At 47.4% G+C, this 25,653-nt stretch overlaps 1 protein-coding gene across 1 annotated transcript in view; it reads left to right on the top strand.

Annotated features, from left to right (window-relative positions):
- The window catches only part of LOC311315847 (protein diaphanous homolog 3-like), a gene marked incomplete at both ends in the record, with an annotated part of 177,342 nt that overhangs the window by 40,892 nt on the left and 110,797 nt on the right, over window positions 1–25,653 (top strand). Inside the window, one exon of the mRNA XM_084446546.1 lies at window positions 22,704–22,834. Coding sequence (XP_084302672.1) covers window positions 22,704–22,834 — 131 coding nt within the window. The remainder of the gene's footprint in view (window positions 1–22,703; window positions 22,835–25,653) is intronic.

Genomic DNA, 25,653 nt, shown 5'->3' with positions numbered 1-25,653 from the left:
CTATCTATCTTATCTATCTTATCATATCTATCTATCATATCTATCTATCTATCTTATCTATATCTATATCTATCTATCTAATCTATCTAATCTAAGATACAAATTGCATGACGTTATCTGCTGAAGTACCTCATTGTAGGCTAGCTAGCACATTCAGTATTAACCAGCCTTTGGCAGATGCTACTTGTGACATTAACAATTCTTTGCGAACTGATCTGAGTTGTAATATGTTTAAGGTCATCAGTTATACGTGTTGGGTTATTAGAATATTAGAGGACAATCATTGGCTAACTTTGATATGCATTTCCCTTTAGTTGTGCTGTATTCTGACTCTTTCAGGCTAAGTTTATTCTAGTTGGTTTGACAGTTGATTGCTTGCAGGGCACACCCGGAGCTAGATATATCTCAATACCAAAAATGTAGTAGTCAATACCAATACCAGTGAAATTCCACCATTCTCAATTCCCAATTCGATCCGAATTAGAACGGTTAAAAAAAAGAAAGAGTAAAAGTCCCATTTAGCCTACTTCAATATACATCCTACTGTAGTAAAACATCTTCTGTCTCATACTGTACTTTGAAAGGAAGATGGTAAGACCTCAATTATCAGGTTGCTGTGCTCAGCGACTGTAAGAACATACACAGATGCCTGTGGATACACAGGCATTACACAAAATAAACAGACCTGATGGGCTTGAATGTTTCTTTAAGGCTTGAGTCAAGACTCATAAGTTTTGCTATCTATATCTGTTTTGCTTTGGCTGGCTTGTTCTATCTAGCTGACTTGGCTGGCAAAACAACCTGGTTGGCTACTAGCAAATAGCAGGTTAGCCTGCAGTCTGTGTGACAAATATGGTAAATATAACTTTAGCTAGCCCCTACCATGAATGGTACAAAGGGATGCATTAAACATGTTTATTGCAAACCTGGTAAAGAATGCTGGCATCTAAGAAACCGACTGGCTATAGAACAAGCAACTGACCTCAACAAGATGTGGTGGTTATGGCTAGTGCTAGCTAAGCTAGCAGCTAGCCAAACAGCCGAAAACATTTTTTGAAGCCATTTTAAGTTTTTTATTAATTTTGTTAGTCTACTATCAGTGCTCTAGTTCAGCCTTTCTCAAACTATGGGCCGTGGACCGGCACCGGGCCGCAGAAGAATCCCTGCTGGGCCGTGACACACACCCCGAAATAAAAGAACTGGATATTCAATGATTCAAACAGTTTGAGAAAGGCTGCTCTAGTTTATAGTGATACAAAATGCATTCATGAGATCAAATTGGAAATAGTTAATTTTCAATACATTCTGGATATGTAGCAGAATGTGAAAGTGCCGAGGAAAGCCTGGTGACCCGAGGCTAATGTAAAAGTGAAAGTTGATCAGATCTCGTTAACGTTACTAGATTAGCAGCCTCGTACAAGCCAATTCTGAGACGAATCGTTTTATGTTTTGTGTCTCCTCAATCCAAGGACGTTAGCTAACGTTACTTTGCTAGCAGTAGGAGTAATATTCGCCCGTCAGGTCCAGAAGAATTGCATCCCCGGTACCCACGGTGCTGTGGTACTATGGAAAACAAATGAGTACTGTCACATTTTCAAAATTTGGGCCTCGACTTGGTACCGAAGTATCGGTTTTTGTGATGGAGCACAGAAGACAGAAATAGTTTTGATCTGACATTCAGCAAAAAGAGTACACAGCAGATATCTCACCCCTCCTCTCAGGGTCCTTCAGAATGCTTTGATGTAGCCTTCAGTGGGAAATATCTGAGCCATGCCAATCTGCGGCATTGTTGCCATGGTTCAAGGCAGAAACCATGACAGTTTCTACTGAAAGTCTTCACACCGCTGCCATAGTTGTCGGCAGTGCATTGTGTGGCATCAGCATGGCGACAAAAGACATATTTTCGTGAACGGGCCGAGAAATGCTCTTGGGTCTTGGCTTCCTTTTAACACAGCCTCTTGCTCGGGAGGCAGTGTCAAAAGTTAGCCGTCCCTTCCACAACACGGTCCCCAATTATACACTGTGCTGCACAGGACTGAGTCCTGACACAGCCGGGAATTAATTGGCCTCAGTGTTGGTATGCTTGTTGGTGGGGAAGCTCACAAAAGCATGTATGCTGATCAACACAATGACAAATGGGTGCCCGAGGTGTGTTCTCTGGGCAACCGGAGAACACACTCGCATTCGGTTATTATGGGCTGTCAGATACGTATATGGCAGGGATTTACATTTGGGTAAAGGGACAAACTTTATTTCCCCCCTCTTTTTTCTTACTTATTTGAACTTCACACTGGTATAATTGGGTTCAGCTTCGCGCACTGCCTGTCCTTGAGGGTAAACAGTGGTTTGTTTAATCTCCACTGAAGCGGTTGTAACGTAGCCAAGGGCAGCAGTGGCCATGACTCTCTCTCTGCTCTGACCGCATGACTCTCTCCCTGCTCTGACCGTACAGCCTATGTTCTATCAGGTACTACGAGGCAGTATGAATGAAAAAGTCAAACTGAAAATAAGATGAATCATTATCATCACACTGTGGCTGTCTGTCAATACACTCCTCTTTGCTTTTTTTAGTCCTACTAGCATAATAGAAATTGATGGCTCGCTCCTTTTGAGTGAGTGAGGTCTTTAATGTCTCGGGGCTGAGTGACGACGAGCCTTGTCCATGTGGGTTTGGTCCTCTCGAACGTCGGCGAACGGACAGGTAGGTTCATGGGTCTTCGGGGTGTAAGCCCCCCCATCTCAGACCACTAGGGCTGCACGATTATAACAAAAGATAATAGTTGCGATTATTTGCTTCAAAATGCTAATTGCGATTAATAATTGCGATTAATATTTAATATATCATATTAATATATAATAACCTATATCCAATCGTAGGGTCGGGTTCGAATCCCGGCTCCTCCTGAAGACCATGTCGAAGTCTACTTGGGCAAGACACTGAACCTCAAATTGCTCCCAGAGAGCAGGCTAGCACTTTGCATGGCAGCTGCCGCCATTCGTATGTGTGTGTGAATGGGTGAATGAGCGGCCTTCATTGTAAAGCGCTTAGATAAAAAGCGCTATGAGTGCAGTCCCTCTCCAGGCTGCAGACCTAGAGAGCTCAACCAGTGAAGCTTCTTCCCAGGCAGGACTATTGGCCTTAGCAGGAGCCTCTCCTTCTCCGTGCTCGGTGGGAGAGGGGTCAGTGTGCTCGACTTCTAATTCCCACCGGGCGCGGGGGCTTCTGGGTCGCCGTCGGATGGCGCCAAGCAATCAAAAGCGCATTTACTTGACTAAACCCTCTCACCCCGAACCTTCGAAGGTGTCCCCAAAACTAATTGGCTTTGTGAGGGAAAGGGTAAGCCAAGGCTGCAGGACTGCTCAAAAGGACCAGCAAGAAGAGCATCATCACTGTGTGTGTGTGTCTGTGTGTGTCTGTGTGTGTCTGTGTGTGTCTGTGTGTGCCATTGTGTGCCTGTGTGTGTGTGTGTGTGTGTGTGTGTGCGTTTTGGTCATCGGGACAGAGCCTTTGTATCGCATCGTGTCCCGGCCTTCAGGGCTGATCACATACTGCTGACCCAGAGAGTAAGATACCATATCTGTCGCTGTGTTGACGTTGAGCCCTCTAGTCAAGACTGCAGTAGCATCACCAGTAAAGTAGTCTTGACGGATAGTTTTTCGTGATGAGCCTTGTCATTCGTTTATTACTGTCCAATCAGTGGCGCCGATTCATGTGGTCGGCCAATCCAGACTACGCGAAACAACAACCTAGTAACCGCTCCGCTGAAGACGATGTGATTGGTTTAAACAAAGTCCCTCATCCCCGAATGGTAATGTGTCCAGCCAGACCTTTCTCCAGCGCTGGCACAGCATAAACAAAGTGTACCAATGAAGTGAACATCGTCTGCTGCCTTATACTGTAGCGTGTGCTCTCACTGGGACCGTTTAACCGTGAGTTCAGTTCTGTTCAGTTCTGTGATCTTATTTCGGCTGTGGTAAAGGAGAATTGCATGATCTATACCTTACCATACACTCACTACAATCTCTCTCTCTCTGCTTGGCCTCCTGGATCACACACAGCCTAAACCTGCCTTCATTTGTTCTAACTGTGATGATTGAAACACTGCATTTAGGTAGATGTTTTGTCCATCTAGTTTAACATGTTTCCTGTATCTTCACCGCCTAGAACCGCCTTTGAGATGCTTCTTGAATAATAAAGGACAGAGCTGCACTGTGGAAAGAAGTGTTATCAATTATTTGTGCCGACTGAGGATTAGAAGATTTCTGGTTTTCTTTCTTGCCATCCTCTCTCTCTCTCTCTCTCCCTCTCCCTCCCTCTCCATCTCTCTCCCTCTCTCTCCCTCTCTCTCTCTCTCTCTCTCTCTCCTCTCTCTCTCTCTCTCTCTCTCTTTGCCTCCTGTCTTTTTTCCTTCACAACAATGAAAATCTCGGTGTGGCTGAGGGGAGGAAGCGCAGACGGACCATCCTCTAGCAGTGGACAACTTTCCCCCAATTAACCTTTAATGCTGAGGACTGAATTGATGTTTCTCTCTGCGTCCTCGGCTGAGGGCTGAGATTGCCGGAGTGGAATACCGGCCCAGTGGCGGTGCTTAGGGCCCATCTCTCAAAATGTTCACTTTTACCGGTGTGTTCGGGGAGAGATGTTGAGTTGATTGCAGGGCTGGATAGAATGCCCCGCTGTGTTGTCAGACAGCTTTGCAGGGTTTTCTGCGCTGCCTCTGCTACGTTACAGGTTTTAAAAAATAATAAAATAAAAATAACACTGTATTGCTGCAGTGCATGGATTGAGCAGTACAGTTATTTTTAAATTAAAAGTTAGTCTAACTTCTACCCTAATTAGTGCACAGCCAACCCCAAAAGACATTTAAAGAGGTGTTTCCACTCATTAAAATAAAGACACATGGCTTGCTTACAGCACATTCGTTAGTAATTAGAGTCAGGTACTGGAGCCGTCCAGGCGATTGTACCAGATACTAGAAAGGAAGCAACAACCCAGATATCACCCTTGTGTGTCTCTTTGGCTTCAGGGTGTCTTCCTGCCGTCTGTCTCTCATGTCTATCTTTTCAAGGGTAGCATCGATGCTGACTGTAAAGGCTACCTCTGCCCTGGGGCGAGTCTGTCTTCACGAGCCGTTTCTGAAGATGGAGCTAATTATCTCTCAGCATTGACCTGCCTCTGGTAGCGACGGGATACTCAAGACACCTGTGAGACTCGCGGAAGTGCGCCGGCACTGTCGTGTGTGTGTTTGTGTTTGTTTGTCTAGTGTGTGTTTGTCTAGTGTGTGCTTCTTTGTGTGTGTCTCTAGTGTGTTTGTGTGTGAGAGAGAGACCGTGTGTGTGTATGTGTGTGTGTGTGAGTGAGAGAGAGAGTTTGTGTGTGTGTGTCTTTGTGTTTGTGTGTGTGTGTGAGAGAGAGTGTTTGTGTGTGTGTGTCTTTGTGTTTGTGTGTGTGTGTGAGTGAGAGAGAGAGTTTGTGTGTGTGTGTGTTTGTGTGTGTGTGTGAGAGAGAGTGTGTGTGTGTGTGTTTGTGTGTGTGTGTGTGTGTGTGTGTGTGTGTGTGTGTGTGAGAGAGAGAGAGTCTGTGTTTGTATTTTACTTCCCTTCCTCTCGGTCACCTGAAGAAGCGAGGGAAGGAGAAAGGAAAGAGGGAAGGAGAAAGGAAAGAGAGAAAAGAAACGGCACTAAAGCAGCTCCTCTTAAATGTCAGACTCATTACAAATTCTGTGTCAATATATCCTGAGATTCCATCCAGCGATTAGTCTGTGCCAGACCCCAGCGGATCCCTCTGCGGTATTAAACACTATCCATCACAGCCCCACTAAAACCCCAACCAGATCTCCTTTTAAGCTTTTAATGCCGTCACAAAGAGGAGGCCCCCCACCAACCATCTGTCCAGCACTTATACATTTACATTTATTTATTTATTTATTATTTAACCACTTGACATTTATTCTACTTAAGCACTTCTTTACCCTTTGTTTATTCTACTTAAGTTTCGGTCTGAATCTGAAGTGGTTTTTAAAGTTCGCAGGATTGAGATTTGCTGCGTGTGTGGGAAGGGAGTCGTAGCTTCGCAGCACAGGTGATGGAGGCTCTTTCAGTTTAAATCAGAGTTAAAATCAGCCGGATTAGAACCTGCTAATTGAGTACAAAATGTCCGCCCTCTACATTATTACCAGTCTTAGTATCCGGGGGAAATACTGCTCTTCCTAAGCGCTAAGAGCTTATTCCCCTTTGCTCTGATGGTTTTGCCATTTTAAAAAGTGGAAGGTATCAAGTAGCTTCTTCCTTGGTTTCTCTCTGCTGCGCTCTCTTCTCCTTCGAGTGAATCGTAACTAGACACAGATGTACCCAGCGATGAACTCTTCTGAATGTGTTAGAAGACCCACCATTTAATTTTCTTCAGGAGGTTAATTAGGCATGTAGCTTGTTTTGCCTCTTACTGGTTTCCTAAGGTTTTTCTTAAACCAGGGCATATTTTCGACTGGCCTGAACATATTTTCATGCTGGTGGTGAGAAACGGTGCTCTAACGTGATTGACCAAATGTCCTTGAACATTATATTATTAAATTATTATTTAGATTATCATAGTGGTGTTTTATTCACGCAAGGGCATGTTGAAATACTGAGAGGCTGGGTATGGTACGCAGTGTCTCCACTGGTTGGAAATATACTTGGTTGTACCAGCATCGGGGGGGGGTCATTAAGCAGGGGGTCTGGGGGTCCTCTCCAAGGACGTGAGCATCAAACGCTTCATTCCCTGCATTCTGGTGATGTTTTTATGCATCAGTATAAGGTGGAAAGGCCTATTTGTAAAGGAAAATAATTGTGTTCTTGCTTCCCAGCAAACACACAACGTCAGGGAGACGTTCAGATCATGTCTTAATAACGTCCGTCGGTCCAGAACCCCATTTGTACGTCTGCTGGACCCCTCAATATTCAAACGTCTGGCTTGGACCCCTCTAAGACGTCTGGACGTGCAGAACGGGTTCAATATCTGAACGTCTAAAAAAACTTTCATTCTGGCTCCTAATTGGATGTCTTTGGACGTCCGAAAAAGACAGAAAAGACATCTAAAAGACGTCTTTTAGACGTGTCTTGCTCAGTGGGTTGTGTATAGGGTCATGTCCCAATCCACTTTTTCACTTCTGATACAGATACTTTGACTATCTGCTGATACACTTATCAATCCGATACTTTGTTACTCTTGAACAAATGATAATAAAATATATGGACACATTAGACACGCTGTGTCCAGGATTAATGTCACATTCAGATTTTGCATTTTCATCATCAGTCATGTGAAATTACATTTCCCTTCAATCATGTTGATATTTCTTCAATAAATGTATCAACGGTTTTTGCACCTTTTTAGATTTTGTTAAACAGATGATACATTTTCTTTGGAAAATCCTTTGTGTTTAATTTGCTTGCCTGTGTACAGTTGATATTCCGTTCCTTTTTAAGCCTTTCAATTACCATTGAGATTCTATTCCTTTAAAAGTAGGCTTTCTTGTTCTTCTTCCAGGAACATCACACTGCACTTCTGTGGACTCAAGTTTAACAGTAACATGTCATGTCTGTTGTTTTAAGAGGAGGCGCTTCAGGTTTGAGGGCTTGCACACCTGCTGTGCTCTTGAATTAGTCCAAACCACAGCACAAATAATCACATGGTGAGTTTAATAATAATATATCTCTTCAAATCAAGTTTGAAATACTTACACACCGCTGACCATTCAGGAATAACCAAACGTTGGAGTGTTTCATTCTCAGCGCTATAGGCCGCTTGCACAGCCGCCATTTTGACATGAGTGTGTCATCTTCCATCCTGTTAGCCAGACTGACTCAGGCATAATTAATAACATTGATTATGGCCCTGTTACAATGGAGCAGAACCATGATCAATGTTATTAATTACACCTGTGTCAGTCTAGCTCACAAGATGTACGATGACATACACTCATGTCAAAATGGCTGCTCGCGACGCATGTGTGTGTGTCCGCCCCTCGTGCATATCTCTGATGCCGCGATCACTATCTGATAGGAACAGTGGAAAAAGATGAATATCTCAAAATATTACAAGTTAAAAATGGGGTTGGAGAGAGAAGAGGTATGTAGTGTAAATAGCAGGTTGCCCTCAGTGCTACAACTGACAGGCTGCTGTTTCCCCTGCTCTGATTGGTTCTGAGAGGCTGCTGTTTCCCCTGCTCTGATTGGTTCTGAGAGGCTGCTGTTTCCCCTGCTCTGATTGGTTCTGAGAGGCTGCTGTTTCCCCTGCTCTGATTGGTTCTGAGAGGCTTGTCTCTCTGTGCAGTCTCTCCACAGACCTTGGCACAGTTGGCAGATGCTTCCGCGGGGGTTTGGGGTGGTGTGATGAACTCTGATGAGATGCCGACGGTGGCCATTCACGAAGAGGAGAGCAGGGGATTGACAGAGAGAGAGGGAAGAGATAGATGAAGAAAAATCGAGTGAGAGCTGGAGTCGGCAGTGCTAACGTTACTGTAGATTGCCTCAGTGTGCCTTTTCACTCTCAAACTGAACACGATACGTATGTCAGTTCGCTTATCAAAAAGCACAACGCCCATGTCGGCTGTTTTCTGCGTGTCAAAGCTTTCTTTACATCTTTTCAGACTTTGTAGTTTGAAGTGTTCTAACCAGTCCGCCACACAGATCACAGAGTGTGTCTGAGCACGCTTTAACACACCCACCTCATCCTGTTTAATCTCACACACCCATTTCATCTTTATTCATTAGCTTTATTTCTATTGTGTCATTATTCATGTTCTGTCCGCTGTAAGCACCTGCCCCACATCACGGCTGCATCTAATGTAGGGGAAACTCTATGGTACTCATCCTCTCTCCTCTCTGGCGGAATAATGCTGGTCTCTAGAATCAAAGGGCCCTACAATAATAAATGGAATGGTGCTCTCATCAGGGACACAGCTGGCCCTTTATCCATCACCGGAGTGCACCCCGAACATGGCTCCTCTCGCGCCACGAGAGATTAGATCTCACTTCACCGCCGGGGGAAATGCCTCCCACTTGCCAGGCAACTGTTTAGGTGTTTGCCGGCCTATCTGTCTATCTGTCGCTGGGAAGAGTTGCCTTTTTCCCCTCCCCTATCTCCGGTGCGTTACTGTGGGTTTTGTAGTCTGAAGCCTTCTGTATGTGCTTTTGGAGATGATAAATCACTTTTTTAAACTTTTTTGTTGTTGTTGTTGTTTGCGCCTGTGAGGGAGGGAAACGGCCGTGTCTCCACCCCCCCCACGAAAAGACCGTGTATCCACTCTGGGCCCCAGGGCTGCTCCATCACCCGCTCCGCTCCGAGTCCACGGCCACCACTTCATTAAGTAGGCTGAGCCTGCTCCCAACTTTCACTTTAGCCCTGCTGTTCAATTTGCTGCCATATCTCCCCCGCGGAAATTGCAGCTTTTGCCTTTTTGTGCAAGCGCCCCCCCCCCCTTCCCTCCACCCCCCCATCCCCTCCACACCTCAGTATCCTCAGCGTTCCATTTCCTCTCCTTTTCTCATTATCTCTCTCTCTTTCTCTCTCTCTCCCATTCTCACACACAAACACTCTTTTTCAGTCTTTGTCTTCCTCTCATGACCTTCTCGTTATCTCTCTCTCTCTCTCTCTCTCTCTCTCGCTCTCCTACTTGTCTTTTCCTCTTCATGAATAGATGGCCTTTAATTCTTGCTAGATTCACAAGGGCACGATAGCTTTGTAGAATCCACTCAGAATTTGGGATTCACCACTTGCCACAAGAACCACTGTTTGCAAACCAATTATTTTCAAGTCATAGTTCACAGTTTGCTATTCCGACTGGCTAATCTGACGCCTTTGAATGATAACAATACTCTCAGTGCTTTATTAGCAAACATGGCTTGGGTTGGAGCTGTTTCACCAACTGCACGGGGAGAGAGGGAGACGGAGACAGGGACAGATGGAGACACAGGGACAGATGGAGACACAGGGACAGACGGAGACAGACGGAGACACAGGGACAGACGGAGACAGACGGAGACACAGAGACAGAAGGGGACAGACGGAGACACGGGGACAGACGGAGACACAGAGACAGAAGGGGACAGACGGAGACACAGAGACAGAAGGGGACAGACGGAGACACGGGGACAGACGGAGACACAGAGACAGATGGAGACACGGGGACAGACCGAGACAGACGGAGACACGGGGACAGACGGAGACACAGAGACAGAAGGGGACAGACGGAGACACGGGGACAGAGAGAGAGAGAGGCCTAGTGTCCTACGTACCTCTTTTGATTTCACGTCTCGGCACTTGTGATAAATTCTTTATCTCCTAATTACAAGGCAGTCCTGGTAATGGGATGTGTGTTAATGAGAGCAGCCATGCATCTCAATGAGGGGGAGGAGGCAGGGACATCATCAGATAAGGGCTGAGAGAGAGAGAGAGAGAGAGAGAGAGAGAGAGAGAGAGAGAGAGAGAGAGAACTAACTAAGACCCTCTAGTTGAACCTGAGACGCTTCTGAACACAGAACTCGTCTCGCTCTCTACGACCATTAAGGTTCATCTGTGCGTACTGCCATTGTCACACGGTCGCAGGGCTGTCGTACACCGAGTCCCTCTTTCCAGCCACTGCTAGATGGGAAGCCTACTTTTTGTGATCAAGTGAAATGTCCCTGAATGGTTTTCATTGAAACCATTGCTGTCCTGAGTGTTCATTGTGCCTGCCTGTACAATGGAGGCAACGCGCTTCACAATCCACAGCAGAGTGGAGCTTCGTGCTGTTCTGTGAAGGTTGGAATAGCACAAGTCCTCTGATGCTCAGGGCCATCCTCCTAGAAGAGAATGGTACTGTATGTGTGTGTGTGTGTGTGTGTTTTACATGTGTGATTGTGTGTGTGTGTGTGTGTGTGTGTGTGAGTGTGTTTACATGTATGATTACGTGTGAGTGTGAGTGCGTGAGAGAGAGAGAGAGAGAGAGGGAATGTATGATTGTGTCCAGGTATGTGTGTCTGAGAGAGAGAGTGTGTGTGTGTGTTTACATGTATGATTACAGGTGTGTGTGTGTGAGAGAGAGAGAGAGAGAGAGAGAACATGTATGATTGTGTACAGGAATGTGTGTCTGAGAGAGAGTGAGAGTGTGTGTACAGGGGTGTGTGTGTGTATTGTGCATACAGCTGACCCCGCGTTGGTCAGCGTTTGGCCGAGTCTCTCTATTAGCTCACAGCGCTGAGCGGGGGGTCCCAGCGGAGCTCCGGCCCTGACAAACATGTCCGCCACCAGTCAAGCACAGCGACCGCCTCAACTCACCCAGGGCCGAGTGCCGACACACTGTCAGCCCCTCTCCCCTCTCCCTCTGTGTGTGTGTGTGTGTGTGAACTGAGAGGGGAGTCTATAGGCCTATACACTGACCGGACTTCAGGAAGAGTAAATGAAGGGTAGCAGTAGCGGCATGAGCCCACGATTTGACAGACGGGGCCTCAGGGAGTGTATGTCCCCCCCCCCCCCCGTGTGTGTGTAATTTGTATGTGTGTGCGCGTTCCTCTGTGTATCCTCCTAGACTAGTTGTTATGCAGTAAGCGTGCTCCCCTCACAACGGTCAGTGATGGTGGGGGGCTCGGGTAATGAGCTTGGCCGGGGCCGTTTGTTGCAAGCCCTGCGGCGTGAAGTGTGGCGGTCGTGGCGCAGTAGTGCGACGGCGTGCCAGCCATGCCAAACGAACCCCCCCTCCCTTCCCCCCCCTCTCTTTCCCCCAACCTCCTGGCAACGAAGCGGCCGCGAGCCCTCGGAGGCCCCGCCCGCCCACCCGCGTGCCGTGACTACAGATCCCAGCATGCCTGTCTCCTAGGAGGGGTCCAGACGGTGGGTGGAGGAGAGCGTGGCAGCGGGCGTGGCGCGTGGACCCCAAGTGTCTCTCACAGCGGCCTCCTGACTGTGGAAGCAGCAGCTGGATATCAGCTCAGCTGTAGTTGGCGGAGTGCAACTCCAGAGCCAGATAAACTCCTGAGGCGGTTTCTGGGTAAAAAGAGAGAAAAAAACCCCAACAACAAACGCATTGAAACTTAGAATGCCACAGAGAGTTGTGGAAGCGTCGGAAGGAAACCTGGTTGGAGAGATAGGTATTTGCATTTATGTTTTTCAAAGCCCGTAGGGAAATGGATTCTGTTTCTGTGTGCGCATATGTTTTTGTTCAAATTTTTTTCCAACCTCACCTTGCTAAAGTGTGTGTGTGTGTGTCAGCGTGTGTGTGCGCATGTGTGTGTGTGTGTGTGTGTGAGAGAAGTTGGAGGTCGGGAGGCTCTCTCCCTGGCATTGATCAAGCATTTCCTCCGGACATAAAAACCGGCTGAACGGATTCCAGTTTCCGATCGCGGCTCCGGGCCGCAATTAAAATGATTGATCGTTAAGGCAATTGATCATTAAGAGAGTAAAACAAATACCCCTAACGGCTGGCAAATGTACATAACAAACAGTGCATGTTAAACGCCTCCTAATTGCACATCAGTCAAGGTGCTCGGCTGTCGCTCCTTAGCCGTCGTACACATTTCATCCCCTCCAGCCTGCTGAGTACACCGCGTCCGACACTTACATCACAGGGCTGGACCAGCTACAGACCTGCCCACCGTCGCCTTTAATGGCCTCCTACAAATAAGAAGACCTCTCGTGTGTTTAGAAGCCTTGGATTTCCTCCCAGGCACGTGTTACTGGGTAGAGGGTCCCAACTTACACCACCAGGGGGCTCCACCACCGTGGTCTCTGTCCTCCTCATCAGTACCCCCGCTCCCCCCCCCCCCCCCCCCCCCCCAGTAAGCACAGTGACGGGTGAGCGTGGTCGCTTCGCAAGCCGGCGATCGGGCGTCGCCGGTGATCCGTCATCGCGCCCCGTCGCCGCGCTCGTTGCGCCAGCTGCGGCCAGTCATGCCCCCCCACCCCCCCCCCCCCCCCCCGCCTCACCGTGAGGACGCGCCTCGCCTAGCCACGGCACTCGTCTTCCTTTGCACCGGGTTTCCATGGTGACGCTACTGCGCGGTGCAGTGCGTCGGGCCGACCTGTGTGAGCTGCGATAGATTGATATCTCCGCAGCTGCCTGGTGATCAATTCCGTTTGCACACACACACACACACACACACACACACACACACACACACACACACACACACACACACACACACACACACACACACAGCCGGGCTGAGCTGAGCTCATTTTATCCTATATTACCTTGAACCTACAAGACGGATCAGTCTTTCAAACACTGATGGGGTAATTTCCCCGACACAGTCTTATCCCCGCGTACTCATGTGCTGTCACAGGTGACACTGCTGGGCCGCGGGCGCCTGATTGTCACTGATGTCGCTGGGCGGCGTGGAACTGGTTTGTTAAAATGAAATGGAACGCGCTACGATGAGTGTAGCGCGCGCACACACACACACACACACACACACACACACACACACACACACACACACACAAACGCTCTCTCTCTCGCACACGTATATGCGCTCACATGTGCACAAACTCTCTCTCGCACACGTACACGCGCTCACACGTGCGTGCACACAAACGAGCGCTCTTCGTGCCACACATCTCTCGTTATTCCTCACCAGCGGTATCCGTTCCCTCTCCCAAGGCAGAACCCGCCGTATCCCTTCCCTCTCCCAAGGCAGAACCCGCCCTATCCCTTCCCTCTCCCAAGGTAGAACCCGCCCTATCCCTTCCCTCTCCCAAGGTAGAACCCGCCGTATCCCTTCCCTCTCCCAAGGTAGAACCCGCCCTATCCCTTCCCTCTCCCAAGGTAGAACCCGCCCTATCCCTTCCCTCTCCCTAGGTAGAACCCGCCCTATCCCTTCCCTCTCCCTAGGTAGAACCCGACGGATGTTCTGAGAGAGAGGGGTAAATATCAGCCCCCTTCTCCCCCAGGAGGAGGATCCCTTAAGCTCTCAAAGCTGCCCTGCAGGCGAACGGAACCCTTGAGATTTACATGGTTGTGTCTGATACCGGTTATGCATCTCCTGACCCTTTTCTTGCGTTTGAAAAGCCTGCTGCTCGGTGTGAGAGAGCCTGGCCTCGGTGAGACCAGTCACCCGCTAAAGCCTTCGGTGATACACTATTAGACTACTCCAGATCGCGTTGTGGTGGTTGTGGTCTCGGCCCCCTCTAGGTGGTGCTAGCAGTGCGTTACCGACAGGTCAGGACCACCAGCAGCCCGCCGGATTTCATCTGTGGCGGGGAGGCGGTACAGAGAGGACACGAATGGAGCCTGCGCATTCCTCAGGCTTTCTGTTCATGTTTCTCTGCGGCACAGCATGCAGCTCTCGCCACAGCCCGGTCCCTGTCTCTCTCTGTGTCTCTCTCTTCTTCTCTCTCTCTCTCTGTCTCAGTTCTCTATCTCTCTCTCTCTCTCTCTCTCTCTGTCTCGGTTCTCTATCTCTCTCTTTCTGTCTGTCTCTTTCTCTCTCCCTCTCTCTCTATCTCCCTCTCTCTTTCTGTCTGTCTGTCTCTCTCTCCCTCTCTCTCTATCTCCCTCTCTCTCTTTCTGTCTGTCTCTCTCTCTCTCTCTCTCTCTCTCTCTCTCTCTTTCTCTCTCTTTCTCTCTCTTTCTGTCTAGAGAAGGTGCAGACAACTAAGCAGTAAAAATCAGAAGAAAAAAAGATGCTCTATCCCCTTTCCCCTGTTTTCTTTCATGTATCGCACCATATCTGACTGTAAATGAAAGAACTGGCTCATTGTGGCTGAAATGATGGAGCGAGCCTCATCTTTCCTTCCCACAGGTGCTGTCCATAACGAGCAGCCTGTTGCTCTTGCGCCTCCTCAAATTGGTTTGCGACGTCGTCTAGAGGGGCATTCAATCCCATGATGCACTTCCCATGGAGGCGAAACAAGATTAGGCAGGGCGCAAAGGCTAGACGGGACAGTGCAACGACAGGACAGTGCAAATGAACGGTACAAAATACACAAAATGGCGTACGGTTAGTATGTATGCAGTGCGAGCCTATGCAGCACAGTCCGCGCCGGTGCAGAAAGGGACCTTATTGTTGATCTGGCCTAGTTACACATCACTGTAGTACATATCAGTGTAATTGACCAACTCGGGTCCGGTCTTGAACCAGGCACCTTTCGCTCGCTAGTCAGATTAGTCGGCCTACTACGTTATTGGGTTGTTACTAGAACCGCTCCCGTTTTCACCCGCCCACAACACCTTCTCCCCATGCGGAACGACACGAAGTCCTCCGTCTCATCTAGCCGGCGTACTGTAGTAATCAGTCTCGACTTTACAAATGGTGTCGCACTTCCTGCGCGAAGAGTCTCTTCGTCTTCCTCTGATCCCTCCCGCCTCTTCTCTCCGCTCCCTGGGCGCTCGGCTGAAGGTCACGGGAGCCCGCTTCTATTTCGGAGATGGAAATTTGGAGGACTAATGGCTCTGTTTTCCCGCTAGCCGCGACTCACCGCCGGTTAATTGAATATAGATCACCGAATGATACCGTGATGTGACATGATAAAAGCCTTTCAGAGTCTGAGAGGGGGAGAGAGAGAGGGAGAGAAAGAGAGAGAGAGAGATAAGCAGCTCCTGGAGATGGAGATTTAAGTCACATGATTGGGGAACATTAGCAGAATGAGGTGCCTGTTCTCACACCACGCCGGCCAGCACCGCGCCGCCACCCTCGCTGCGTTGATTATCTCCCGTCGCCATCGCTAAGAGGGGAGGCGAGCTCGTCCCTCGGCTCTCATTTGAATAGAACATTAGAAGGTTAGGGCCGACGTGTCGCCGATGATGGAGAGAAGCTTTTTTCTTGTTACGGACGCCGTCTCTCTTTCCGATGACGTGACGAGCGAAGAGCCGCGCTTTGTCTTCCAGAAAGACGCCGCCTTTACGAGGCTTTCACCGCGCTCCGTCTGGCTCCTGGAAAAAAAAAATCTGCTGAGTCACAGCCGGGGCCAAAACGAATGAAACCCAGGGGCACTCCATCTTCCGCCGAGCCCTTGAGCAGACGTGGCCAAACTAAAAAAAAAGCACAGAGGTGGAAGAAGAACCCGAGCATCCATTACTCCGATCGGCTGGTTACAAAAGCAAAGCTCCTCTCTCGCCTCGTTAATCCCCCATCCTGCCATCTCTGAAGACGGCACTCGAAAACAAGCTTTTACCTCATCCTCCCTGATCAATTTACCTGTTGCCTGAAGTCTGCCAGCTGTTGGGTGTAAGTGGGCAGAGAGCTGGCGGTTTGAATACGTAGTGTGAGTGGATAGGGAACGAACGTGCATGGGAATCACAGGTGCGCGAAACACAAAACAAAAAAACATCTGCATGCGCATCTAGTTTGTGAAAACGGGGCTTGGAGGCAGACCTCCCTCCACGCCACCAAGTACTGGGGAGAAGCTACTTCTACCTGCTTCTTCAGCTCCCCTCCAGAGAGAAGAGTTGTACCGCAGCCAGTGGATGAACTCTGGCCATTTCTCCTCTGAAGCCAACGCACGTTTGGCGCCGGGCGTTTCAGCCCTCGCCAGTATGGCCAATCATTCCATCCACCATCCCGTCGCCCCCCCCCCAATGGGAATAGACACCTCCGCTCACTAAAGAACTAATTTTTGGGACAGTCAGGAATGAAAGTGAGATCCCTGAGAGAGGAGTCGTCAGCTAATTCCGCTTCTGGCACCATCCTAGCCAGCCTCCATCTGAGGGAGAAACTTGGTGGAGGATGATTTGAAGTGTGTGTGTGTATGTATGTGTGTGTGTGTGTGTGTGTGTGTGTGTGTGTGTGTGTGTGTGTGTGTGTGTGTGTGATTCAGGCAGACTGGGCATGCATCCACTGGCTCTGCTGCAGGCTTGCGGGGGAGCAGGATTAGTTATTTCGACCCAGCAGAGCATGTGAGCGGAGTTGAGAATTCCCAGAATCCCACAGTCAAGGTGCTGTCCGTTCGCTCCGCCCCCTCGCTCAAAGAGACTCCCTGCGGTCTGCTAAAAATTGCTCATGGCTCAGCCAGATTTCCTCCCGCTCGCATCGCTCCCCAAGAAGGGAAAAAGCTGTATTTAGCCTCATCTTAATTTTAGTTGAAACATAATTTAACCCATTAAAAAAAAAAAACTCAGCTCAAAATTAAGGTTAATGTTTTTTAAACTTATGGTGTGAGCGGTACCGGAGCGATCCCCGTTTGGTCATTGTTCATTTCTGGTTGTCATTTGTGGCACAACTTACCAGCTACGTTAAGAGAAGTGAGGTAGGGTCCACGGTGGTGGAGTGGTCTAATGCATCGTTGCGTTGGTGCAGCTGCCCACGGGGCACCGGAGTTCGCACCCTGGTCTCGCCAGATCTGAGTATGGCCGGATCCCAGAGTGAGCCTCTCCCTGAGGGTGGTTGATTAGTGCATCTCGGCTCGAAGATTCATCGCGCTACAGCGACCCTGTCTGGTGTCGGAATCACGGTCACAAGCCGAGAGTCAAGTAGTTGTCTCTCCCTTTCATATCGCCGACCAGCGGAGGTTGTGCGACAAATGTTCAGCAATAATAATGGGGCAATTCGAATATGTCAGGTGTAATTGTTTACCAAATAAGGCGAAAACGGGACAAAATCCGAAAATAAATGTAGAAAAAAAGAGAAGTGAGGTAGCTTTGCCTCATGATTTGTAATCATCGATCAATAATCATCCGGGCCAATATTTTTGGCCGATAATCACTTTTCCCCACTATGTAAGCTAACTGCTTCCTACTATCGGCTTTCATCATAGGCAGCAGCCAAATAACAATGTTACTCTACTTGCCTGTAACTAGCTAGGCTTAACACATCATTAATTTACGTTAGCTAAGTCAGAGAGTGCTAGCTAACGTTAGTTCGTCACGCTTTCCTTATAATGTACAAAGAAGCCCGGTGAGAAGTCGGTATGAGTGCTGAACAAGGGAAATAAACAATTTCGTTTTGCTGCAAAATAATCTAAAGGAAAGGCAGATTAGATGAGTAGAAAGCAAACATTAAGCTAATAAGGCTCCTGTCGACGTACAAAAGCAAGCTAGCTGGCAAGCAAGGCATACAGCAGTGTCAACGACTACACTGCGATATCCCTTGCTAGATAAATTAGAAGTTGATGGTCCTCATCAGGTGATTGTCGTAATGGGGAAAGAAGACAGCCGTCTTAGGCTGTGTTTGGAATCGTTCCCTATTCACTATATAGTGCACTATATGGCCGTCAGCCATTTTGTTTGTAGTGTCCGAATTCCCCATTGAATTGTCGTTCCCTATATAGTCCACTATTTATTACCCACAATTCACCTTGATTTCCAGGGAACAGCGCATGTACCCTACATTTTCTCCGTTCCTTAGGTAGTTCAATACATGGTGAACCCTATATAGGGAATAGGGAGTGAGGGAACGAGGGAGCGATTCCGAACACAGCTTAAGTGTGTTAAAGGTTGACCGTATAGGTTTACCACACCATCAAGCTGTAGGGAGAAGCTGACACATGGGTTCTTACTGCTCATACTGGCATATTTGAATCATTCAAACTTGCATCGTCATTAATATTTTTTCCTACCCTACTGTAGCTCCCCTTCTGACGAAACGCAGGTCTGAAAAATACTTGTGGTGGTAGCAGCATCAACGGGGACACATTAAGCAGCTTGAACAAATAATAATAAAATATATGAACACTTTAGACACACTGTATCCAGGATTAAATGTCATCTTGACACTCAGATTTTGCATTTTCATCATGATCATGATCATCAGTCATCATGTGACATTCCATTTCCCTTCAACCATGTTGATATTTCTTCAATAAATATATCAAATGTTTTTTTTAACCTTTTTAGATTTTGTTGAACAGACAGACACAGGAGAGCCAAGAGTGTTGATTTTTGTATTTAAATTGCGTGCCTGTGTAAAATGTATATTCCTTTCCTTTTGAAGCCTTTCAATTATCATTGAGATTTTTTTCTCTCTTGTCCCTTTTTCAGTAACATTACTTCGCACTTCTGTGAACTTCTTCTTTTAGTCGCACGAGTGACCTATCCCTTTAAATGTCCGATCAATTCCACCTGCTGAAATCTGACATTTGCTTATTTCCTGTTATTCTTTTCCCTTTTGCATGCTATCAAAGACGGCCGGACGGCACATAACGAGAGATGATTGAAAGGCAGAGTTTATTACCTCACTGGTGATTCCCGGCCTAATTAATCCAACAGGAACACTGGCCCGACTTCAACGGAATTAGCACTTTGGCACACGAAAAAAAATAGCTCGATATATGCAAACCCACGGTTTCTACAGCCTACTATCGGATTCAAGTCCGTTTCTTCTGACCTTACTTGAGCTTCCTAAATCCTTTTGAGACTGTAATTCAGGCATGCAGGAGTACCCTTTAAAATGTTTGGTGGTTTGGGAGGTAATTAAGAGCCTTGGCCGGTACCAGTTGTACAGACAGAGAGGAGGAAGTCAGTTTTGTGTATAGCCCAGGCCTTGCTGTACGATGTTTGTCATGCTTCGACTCCGAGGCCACGCAGACCCCCCTCCCAAGTGGTCTTGTGGACGTTGTTGTCATGCTAAGAACGGGTTGTCTTACAGTGCACATATACACACACATCCCCTCTTCCTCTGTGTGGGCTAGCAGGATGACACAAGTCTGGTTTCCTCCCGAAGGCCTGTGCTGCTGCATGACATGGGCAGTTTTATTTTAATAGGAACTTCTCTCTGCCAAGCACAAAATGAAAGCAATTTGTTCCCCTCTATAGCGTTTTCAGATAAACCAATTTTCCTCAAAAATTATATATCTACTTGTACAAATCACGCATAATCAATTTCCTCATTAGTGAGCGCTGTCTGCGAAGACCTCCCGTGACAACAAATCAAACAGCTGGAAATATATTCCTCTCACTCTCCGCATGCACACACACACACACACACACACACACACACCGTCTTCTCCCCGCCACGCGTCTCGCCAGGCACACGTCCGCTACATTTTCCCCTGCTTGATGGAGCCGTGCTCGGATAGCGGGACGCACAGATGCATACCTAACGCTAATGATGAGGATTGTGTTAGCGAAACGAGAAACAAATGGAACCGCAAGCGGGCATGTGAGGCACACCACTGCCAGAATATTAAAGATGCTCTCGCACTCACTCTCTCTCTCTCGCACTCACTCTCTCTCTCTCTCTCTCTCGTATCTAGCACTTTGGTCATCATGATTACGTTTCGGCGTAAATTAGGTTAAAGTAGACAAAATCCATGAAATAAAGGGTAGGGGAGGAGTAATTGTAGGTTACTGAAAGGACCCAGACACCCCTGCGGTGTTTGCCAGCCCGTAGGGTAATTAGCCAGCTGAAAGATAAATTTGTTTGGTTATTAGCTTGGCAGGCACCATGGATCATACACTGTGTAACACAATGTAACCATGTATGCTTGTTCATAAATTCAGGTTTCGTGTTGAGCACTCTTTCCAGCAGCAGCCATTGTGCGCGGGGAAGCGATGAGGGACGCGCGGTGCGTTGAGGTGATTGGACAGAATAGGTAGCATGCCCTGCCTGGTAACAGCCTCGAAAACAAACTCTCTTTGGGGGGAAACAGAAGCTTAATTTTCCGCCAGAGAAGGTCAAAGAACAGCAGTCCCCAGTGGATTCATATTTCTCTTGATTCAGTGCAACAGCAGACTAGCCCGACACTATTTGTTCCTGGAAGGTCATTTCACTAGCTTAATTTGTTTTACAGGTATACACCCAGAGAACGGTGACCCTGATAGCTGCTTTCTGTTCCAACTTCCAAGAAGGCCTCAGAGATTTTGCCACTTTTTTTTTTTATTTAGCTCTCTGTCGATGCTTCTTGTTCATCCTGTTTTCTATTTGACAGTGAATTAAAACCCAAATGCGCATGCAAAAAAATTATCCTGAACAGTCTGAATATTATTTGAATGTGTGTGTTTGTGTCTCTAGGAAATGTTCCAAATCCAATTAAAGTCTGTTATTTTGGAGATTGTGTGCCTTTCTCCAGAAATTATTTCCCTAATTAATTATGCACAGGGTTCCCGCGGATCCTTAAAAAGTCTTACAAGGCATTGAATTATTAATCTTAAAAGAAGGCCTTAATTGGTATTCATGTCTGAAATCAATCTTTCAAAAGTCTTAAAAATGCTAAGACAGGGGAAGTAGGATTTGGGTGTCACGATTTCAATTCAAAATCGAAATGAGCTTTCGACTTCAAACTTCAAAATCAAAAGCAGGTTTGCGATTCTCCCAGTATTTTTTTCCTCACCGCCCCCCCGCGCGCGCCCCGCCAAATCATGCAATCGGTAAAAAGTAAACAAAGGATAAAAAGTAAACAAAGGACAGAGTAGGCCTAGTCTACTTGGCCATCTCTCCCAAAGTAGCTATAGGTTTTTGTTTGAATACATATCCAAGCTAGTTGAATACAGTCAAGGTGCACTAATCTAAACGTTTAGTATTGGAAAGTACTGGTGCATGGACGGTCAAGATGACTGGACATTTTGCTGGAGGGCTTGTCTGAGGATGACAGAGAGAGAACATTAGCCTACAAGGTATGCTGTAGTGTACAAGCTGCTGGGACTGGGAACAAAGCAAAACACAGCTAGCTAACATTAGCTAGTGAGTTATCTAGATATAGCATCTACAGCCAAATGGGCGTTCAATAGAATAGGTAGACTAAAGTTAGCTGGCTAGCTTAAGCCTGAATAAATTGGCTAGCAAAAAAAACAACAACAAAAAAACTAGCTAGCTAGCCAGCAAGGCAGCTAGCTACTATTGAACGCCCCTGTTTGGCGGTAGACTTAGACCTGGTTCAGGGCGATATCCTACAGATAACGCCCTGTTACTCTCAACGCAATTTACCTATGAATGCGCTTTCTCGGCCCGCTCATCTGAGTCTACAGACAAAACCATTTCGTTACTCACCAAAGTAAAAACATCGTTGGAAAGATGAAAGCCTTTTCTCTGAGGTGGCTACAGTTTGTAGTCCCCCACCCTTCAAATAAAAGGCAAATTTGTACACGTAAATGTCTAATATCCACAGCGCATCGACTGTCTTCTTCTACCGGCGATTCGCCGCTCTCCGCTTTGTTTAGCCTACTCACTGCTGCCGCCCATGTTGGGGATGATGCATTACATTACATTACATTATTTACATGTTTTATTTACATGTTTTAAAGTAAAAATTTGGCATAGTTAATAATTCAGCATAAATGTTCTCCCGCTAATCAGATACCTCATTGCGAGTCTCTCAACACCATTTAAGATGTAATGCATCATCCCCCACATGGGCGGCAGCATTAGGTTTAAACGCTTTTGCTTTTGGAAATCCTCCACCACCGTCTAGTGTAACTAACTCGAGCAGCAACTCGAGACTTTTACTCGCAAACGTTCTTTACAAACTATTGTAAACTTTTTTCAGATGTTTGTTTTTGCACCAAACGTTTGCAGACATAAGCAAACGGTCTGAAAAGCTACGTTAGTTTGGTGAACTGGACACCAGACTGAGGGAAACGTGAATTGTAGCCTATGAATGAATACCAGAGCCCTTTCACTTCATCTGGATCGGTACGTGGATCGGCGACGTCAGGCCGATACCCGATCCGTGAACCACGTCTGTATCAGAGACCGTACTGGATCGGATTGCTCCCATCTCTAACCTGTCTGTCTCTGTATCCCTCCCCCTCACTCTCTCTCTCTCTCTGTCTCTCTCTTTCTCTCTCCCGTCCTCCCCCTCCTCTCTCTCTCAGGGAAGTCTGAGGAGCAGGAACCAGATCTCTCCTCAGGAGTTTCTCGGGGAGCTTAAGTCCGGAGCGACAGACGAGCGCCTCTTTGCCTGCCTGGACTCCCTGCGTGTCTCCCTCACCAGTAAACCAGTCAGGTAGGGGCCTCCATAAATACAACAGAACCTCCATACCACACACACACACACACACACACACACACACACACACACACACACACACACACCTTTACACTAGGAGCCTGGAACAAGTGTGGGAGACTTCGTGCAGACGACTAGCAGATCCATGCGGATAGAACGGTATGAAAATGTCATATCGCGATAATAGTGACCAAAATTATCATGGTTATCAGTATTATTGCAGTATTGTTAAAATGTGCTGGAAATGTTAAACTACTGAAACACATACTGAAATAATTTCACCAAGTTTTATATTGAAAATCACAAATAAAATTAACAGCACTAAAGTATGCACCTTTTGTTTGCATAAACATGAAAATAATGAGACTGTTGCTAACTTTTTGGTTGATACTTTGGTTGATGGACAGTATTTGAGTTTTTCAAGGCGCGGTGGTCAAAACACAGTTTTAGTGATCATTTTACAGTATTGAGATAAATCGGGGAATCCGTTGGAGCACCCAATCAGTAAAGGGCCATTTAGTCCATTTTATGCCCGTTGCCTCTTGTCCACTTGGCAAGTCCGGCGAGGAATCCAATGTTGACCACCTTGTGACATTTGGTTGATTTTACTGACCGCTTTCCTTTCATGCAACAACTACTTCTGGTCTAATTAGCGTCACGTCATCTGACATTTTTTACTTGGCAAATCCCGCGAGAGGGTGCGTGATCCAAGATGGTGGAAGAGACGTGTTATCATTCATAATTATTTATCAACACTTGGGTATTTAATTGGCCATAATTACCTGAATAAAAAAAATCTGTCTCCGTCTGCTGGGGATCCCTCGCGGTTCACCAAATATGCCTGCTGTCAGGCCTCAGGTGTCTGAGGTAAATAGTCCAGACAGTTACTGACAACAGAGATACAGAGGTTTGCCCTTTGTTGTCTTAGATTCGCAGAGCTGTTTTCCCTCTGGGAGCAGCGAGATTACTGCCTCCCCAACCCTGTCCCCCCATTTCCCAAACTTGTCACCCAAACAAACACACACACACACACACACACACACACACACCCTTTCCCCCCATAGCCCTTTTCATTGATGTGTCCTCCCCCATGGAGTCTGAGGCAGAGAGCACAACTGCACACTGGGAATCATCAATATGTATTAAGAGGCCTTGCAGACGCTCCCAGAGCTCCCTCCCCGCTCTCCTTTTAATTGTTTGATGCCTATCGTGACGAGCGACCCCGCTGTTCCCCCCCCCCCACCTCTGGAACACAAACATGACACAGGAGCCAGCGGGAGGGGCGCGACGACGGTAAATAATTTCAACATAATTAGATATTTTCCCGCGGCCATTCCCCCCTTTTGCTGCCGTTGCAGCTACCTTCATTTAACATCCTGCGTTTTTCAAAATGGCGTTCTCACAGAGAGAAAGAGGGAGGGAGAGAAAGGCCTGCCCCCCGACCAAGAAAAGGCAATGAAATGGACGCTTGCCTCATGTGAAGGGCGCAAGGATGAACCGATTAGATATTGGAGGTCACAGGTCAAGGTCGCAAGGACGGTTTTGGCCATAACTCAAGAATTCCTACAATAATCATGACAACATTTGAAGTGTATGAAGTGACGTTTGACGTGACGCGAAGTGACGAGTAATGACATTGGTGCCGGCCGGACCGCGACCGCTTGGGAGAGCCGCTCACCATCATTGTTCATTTCTGAGTTTATTATCTGTAGCTCGCCTCTGCGGTTGCTCCCCGTTCCGCTGGCAGAAAATTCCATTTCATTACTTAGTTCTCCCAGAGTATCCGTGCTCATGAACCTATTACATCCGGTTACAGTTGATTTGAACACATGAGCGGCTGTATGTGTTTTCAATTTATCAGGACTGTTGGCCAAATAGGCTTTAAATATCAGCAGCCAGAACAAAACAGGTCAGAAAGACAGAGGGAGGCTGGTGGGGAATAATAAACTGTTTTCTCCGCGTCTGCTCTCTTTATTGGCTTAATTCATAAGTTGTCATGAATTCCATTAACCGCTGGGGAAGGGAAGGGCTTTGAGGATGGTGTGGAGAACCAGCAGTGCACAGATCGACAAGCAGGCAGGCAGGCATGCAGACGGACGGACAGGCAGGTGGATAATAGATGGCAGGTGGCGAGAACAATCGCTAACAAGGCGGGTGACGCCCGCGTGACTGATGCAAGATCTGTTCTGGCATTATCTTCTCTGCGGTCCACACCAGTGTGCGACCGACGCTAATGTCTGTTTCTGAGAGAAAGCGGCACTCGAGAAAGCTAGGATACACCCCCGGTACCACTCAACACCAGGCCTCTCCACCCCCCCCCCCCCACACACCCCCACCCCACACCCCTCCACCCCACACCAGGCCACACTGCACCAGAACACTTTGTCCAGAACCACGGTGACCAATCTTTACTTTGGAGAGATCCAGCGGCACAATTTGTCCCGCAAATTCATGGCGGTTCCATTTGGTTCGCGGGGAGGGGAGGCGTGGATCGATATCCCATTCGCCGTTCCACCTGGGAGTCCATTACACTGAGATGGGAGTGTGGATGTGTGTTTCTCTACAGTATATTATCAGTATAATGGAGCCTCATTAAGCACCTCCACCTACGTGGCTGAGGTCCACTGGTTGGCTGATGGCCACAGACAGATCCTGACTAAATCATGTACAGTAGACCTCATTATCAGACGTGTGTGTGTGTGCGCGTGTGCGTGTGTGTGTTGAAGCATTGAAGAACTAAAGGAGGCAATAAACTAAGGATGGATGATGAGGAAAAGAGCAACAGATTCAGCCGTGTAAACAACATTACACTTTGT

Source organism: Borostomias antarcticus (assembly GCF_949987555.1).
Source record: "Borostomias antarcticus genome assembly, chromosome: 12".
NCBI classification, from domain to species: Eukaryota; Metazoa; Chordata; class Actinopteri; order Stomiiformes; family Stomiidae; genus Borostomias; species Borostomias antarcticus.
Note: the sequence above shows the minus strand (reverse complement) of the source record. Positions and strands in the feature narration are given on the sequence as shown.